The sequence below is a fragment of the Perca fluviatilis genome, chromosome 7, assembly GCF_010015445.1.
Source record: "Perca fluviatilis chromosome 7, GENO_Pfluv_1.0, whole genome shotgun sequence".
In the NCBI taxonomy this organism is placed as follows: domain Eukaryota; kingdom Metazoa; phylum Chordata; class Actinopteri; order Perciformes; family Percidae; genus Perca; species Perca fluviatilis.
Genome location: NC_053118.1, coordinates 36391984 through 36396983, shown reverse-complemented (window position 1 = coordinate 36396983; position 5000 = coordinate 36391984). Strand labels below are relative to the sequence as shown.

The window sequence follows — 5000 nt, the reverse complement described above, 5'->3', positions numbered from 1 at the left end:
GTGTGTGTGCGTTAATGGTATACACGTGTGGTGTGTTATTGTTATTATTGTGTCGTGTAGTGTTTTACATGTGTGTGTACGTGTGGTGTGTACACGTGTGGTGTGTGTGTGTGTGTGTACGTGTGGTGTGTACATGTGTGTGTGTGTGTACACGTGTGTTGTGTACGCACACGCGTGTGTGTGCATGTAATGTGTACACGTGTGTGGTGTGTATGTGTGTGCGTGTACATGTGTATATGTACGCGTGTGTATGTATGTGTGTGTGTGTGTGTGTGTGTGTGTTAGGGCTGTTGAAATGAATTCCGAAAGTCGAATATAATTCGAATAGTATAAAAAAAATCAATACTATTCGAATGTGATTTATTTCATAAACAGGTTGGCTAACGTTAGCTAACCTCCCTCCTCTCACATCTGAAGTCCACGCTGTTTGATAAAATGCTATTAGAGATTCTAACTGCTATCTTTCCTCTCAATTCTTATCATTTTGGCACTAGTGACTTTTCCTTTGGTGCTGGCTAAAACCTCTTTGATGGCAGAGGAGGGGTGGGTGGGCGCCAAAAATTCCTCTACGCTGAAAAAATAAAATAAAAACAACCATAGTAACATTTGGGATCGCAGCGTGTGCTCTACCCTGCCCCAGTCAGTTCAGCGATGACTCAGTGATAACAGCTCTGCATCATTAACACAAAACAGGCTGACGCAACTTCGACACGACTCATTTTGGGAAGTCCGCACTCACTTCTAGAGAAACCCTGAAAGCTCATTTCAATCTTTTCTGTCACCTGAAACTGAGGCGCCCTTGGTTCCAAATGTGTCGGAGGCACGGCTGCACTTTTATGACTTAAAAAAACCCCAAATCACCCAGATCACTTCCTCGCTGAGATCGCAATCATGTAAATCGGCAGAGCTGAGCGCCGACGGTCTGCAGCACTTGTAATTATTTGTATTTATAAAATACAGGGGCCCGTGCTAAAATAAAAAGGTTTGGGAACCACTGCTATAGGGCAAATTTGGTTTTTGACACCGACAGATTATTATTCTAAGTGTCTGACGACATTATGGAAAGGATCCCTACAGAGATAGAGCTTTTAGTTAAAGAGTAAGATCCTTTAAGTTTAACATGACACAGCCCCGAAATCACCATCACCAAACTCCACCAGACTCCATGTAAATAATCAGGACTTTTAGCGTGTATAGAGCCAGCATATCTCCACCAGACTCCATGTAAATAATCAGGACTTTTAGCGTGTATAGAGCCAGCATATCTCCACCAGACTCCATGTAAATAATCAGGACTTTTAGCGTGTATAGAGCCAGCATATCTCCACCAGACTCCATGTAAATAATCAGTACTTTTAGCGTGTATAGAGCCAGCATATCTCCACCAGACTCCATGTAAATAATCAGGACTTTTAGCGTGTATAGAGTCAGCATATCTCCACCAGACTCCATGTAAATAATCAGTACTTTTAGTGTGTATAGAGCCAGCATATCTCCACCAGACTCCATGTAAATAATCAGGACTTTTAGCGTGTATAGAGCCAGCATATCTCCACCAGACTCCATGTAAATAATCAGGACTTTTAGCGTGTATAGAGCCAGCATATCTCCACCAGACTCCATGTAAATAATCAGTACTTTTAGTGTGTATAGAGCCAGCATATCTCCACCAGACTCCATGTAAATAATCAGTACTTTTAGTGTGTATAGAGCCAGCATATCTCCACCAGACTCCATGTAAATAATCAGGACTTTTAGTGTGTATAGAGCCAGCATATCTCCACCAGACTCCATGTAAATAATCAGTACTTTTAGTGTGTATAGAGCCAGCATATCTCCACCAGACTCCATGTAAATAATCAGGACTTTTAGTGTGTATAGAGCCAGCATATCTCCACCAGACTCCATATAAATAATCAGGACTTTTAGCGTGTATAGAGCCAGCATATCTCCACCAGACTCCATGTAAATAATGAGGACTTTTAGCGTGTATAGAGCCAGCATATCTCCACCAGACTCCATGTAAATAATGAGGACTTTTAGCGTGTATAGAGCCAGTATATCTCCACCAGACTCCATGTAAATAATGAGGACTTTTAGCGTGTATAGAGCCAGCATATCTCCACCAGACTCCATGTAAATAATGAGGACTTTTAGCGTGTATAGAGCCAGCATATCTCCACCAGACTCCATGTAAATAATCAGGACTTTTAGAGTGTATAGAGCCAGCATATTTCCACCAGACTCCATGTAAATAATCAGGACTTTTAGCGTGTATAGAGCCAGCATATCTCCACATGTAAATGGGTGAATTAAGGGTTTATTTCAACCAAACCAGAGTGGTGATTGTTAGAACAGTGGAAAGATGAACCAAGACGGCTTTTGATAGTTTTATTTAGTTTCGGTCCACTTTTGATTAGGGTTTAATTAAGATTACGGACTGGTAGTAGCTCAGTCCGTAGGGATTTGGGTTGGGAACTGGAGGGTTGCTGGATCAAGTCCCAGTACGGACCAAAGTACAAGAGTGTTTACTGGTAGCTGGAGAGATGCCAGTTCACCTCCTGGGCACCGCCAAGGTGCTCTTGAGCAAGGCACCCAACCGCTCAGGCCTGTGTGCTCTGATTTCTAACAAAAACGGAGTGTAAATTGTAATTTCTCCACTGGGGATCAGTATACATTATTATAATAATATGTAAAATTACAAAAGTTACAGGAAAACGCATCAAAATAGATTCATAACAAATACAACACAAGGTTTATTTCATGTCTACAGAACAGGACACGTTTTACAGGTTGGACAGTATAAAATATATAAATAAAGAGAACAGGACACAACTTTTCTTTCTCTTCTCCGATTCATTCCGTTTAAGTTGTCTCTATTTCTTCACTTACACGTGGCCAATGAAATGATGATCATTACAGCGTCACAACTAAATATCGCACACTTATTCGATATATTGCGATAACGATATTGAGTCGATAGATCTTGCACCCCTACTTTTAATGAAGTGTGTTTTAGGATAATAAAAAAGTACTGTTTATTTACATGGAGTCTGGTGAGTTTGGTGATGGTGAGCCTGAGCCTGTCAGCGGCAAAAACTGAACTTTTAGCAGACAGAAGGCTGTAACACTACCATGATGTCATGATGCATAACTACTTCCTAAAAAAAAAAAAAAAAAAAAGTAAAAATCACAGAGGACACACCAGCAGCAACAGCTGAATGCGAGAGTTTTATATCTCCTATTTAAATGAATATATTGTTATTTTTATCACTTACTTTGTTAAAAAAATTAAAAAAGAAATATTTAACTGTCTTTTAAAGTTTACAATTCAAAGTAACCTATAGCCAGACAGCCCCCCCCCCCCAAAAAAAACAAAAAACAATCAATTTATCTTAATATACAGGAAATAACAAAGGTTTAACTTGATAAAATGATTAAAATCAACAATAATTATGTTATTATATCATATATTATTCAAAAAAAAGTCCTCTAAGTTGTTCAGCTGCTTGTTGCCTCACCATACTCTTTAGTATACACTTAAGATGACTTAAACAAATTAAGTAAATTAACTAAATGTGTTATATGAGCTTGGTTGTTGCAGGCGCCCAGTAGCCCACTACAGACTGAAACTAACACATCCTGGTTTAGCTAACGTAGCTAATAACAACTTGTCATTCGTGTCAGTGTAAACGTACACAGCAGAAAATTAAACTATCTTCAGTAAAAGCCGCGAATAATCAAGTCCCAACTTGCATGTCAAGACCGTCACGCCAAATTCCATTAGAGAAACATGCCACTATAAAGTAATCAGTCTTTTTGAAGGACGCACACCAGACAAATCACGACTTCAAGTACGTAGAATGCGTAGTTTGGTTATATTATTCAAAACGGCAGAGCTCAAACTCACCAAAAAAAAAACGCAATCCTTAAAAGACCAACTTTTGTTTTTTTTGTTAAGTGTAACGTTAAGGTAACGTAACGTAACGTAACGTCCGTTATGAGTCCTCAGAGAGGCGTGAGGCAGTTTAAAAGCTTTGATAGTACTTTAATGCGTCTCCCTTGAATGCCGAATTTCTCAGAAGAACAAATACAGTTGGCAAAACATCTTAATTTATGTTTTTTCTTGTTAAATATATGTGTTGAAATAAGGAAGGCGAAACTGCCCGATTTTTCAGCGGAGTTCGGCGGGACGTTCTCTCCGCGGCTCTAGCAGGGTGACAGCTACGTTCACGCAACATAGTAAACAAGCCAACTTTAGCCCTCTTAGCTAACGCTTGCTACTACGCTAACGACGTATCGGAAATGGACAACAAGAGGCAACAACATCTTCCGCTAACACTACACACCAAACTAAAACCAGCCACGTTGTTACGTCGCTCACTTTGAATGCCACCAACGCTAAACAGAGCCCCGTGTAGAGGCAGCAGATAACGTTATCTCGGAGCCTTGACGTGCCCGGGCAAGGCCTCTCTTCCTCCGGGGGAACTCTCCTCCTCCTACCGCCGTCTCAGACTTACCCTGGTCGAGGTGATGTCCATCATAACCTCCTGGAAAGCGGCTGTTTCCTCGGCCTGTCGCTGGGTATGCAGCGCTATCTTCTCGCTAAACTTTCGTGGGTTGGAAGCCCCGGACCCGGCGCCCGAGGCGGGTCCGGGTCCGGGTCCACAGCCGCCTGTACCCGTCGCAGACATCTTCGCCGAGCTGACGGGACGACTTGACGTAGTGGAATGATTTTTTTTTCCGCAGAGAAAGGAAAAAAAAAAAGAGCCTCAACTCCGCCGCCCTTTGGGGGGGCTTTTAACATATAAAAAATAAAGCCTCGAGCGGTTTAACTAGTGACGAGAAATGAGCAAAATTTTTTTTTTTTTTTTTTTTTTTTTTTTTTTTTTTTTAATAAAAAAAAGAAAGAAAAAAAAAAAGGTTTTTTTTTTTTTTTGGTTTTTTTTTCACTTTCAACAGTTTTTTTTGGACAATTTTTGACTCCTTTGATGCTATTT

At 40.5% G+C, this 5000-nt stretch overlaps 1 protein-coding gene across 1 annotated transcript in view; it reads right to left on the bottom strand.

Annotated features, from left to right (window-relative positions):
* LOC120563181 (CREB-regulated transcription coactivator 2) overlaps nucleotides 1–4727 on the bottom strand; it is a 57948-nt gene extending 53221 nt beyond the window's left edge. The window contains exon 1 of the mRNA XM_039807337.1: nucleotides 4521–4727. Within this exon, the coding sequence (XP_039663271.1) occupies nucleotides 4521–4694 (174 nt within the window). The 5' untranslated portion in view covers nucleotides 4695–4727. The remainder of the gene's footprint in view (nucleotides 1–4520) is intronic.
* Nucleotides 4728–5000: the final 273 nt, after the last annotated feature.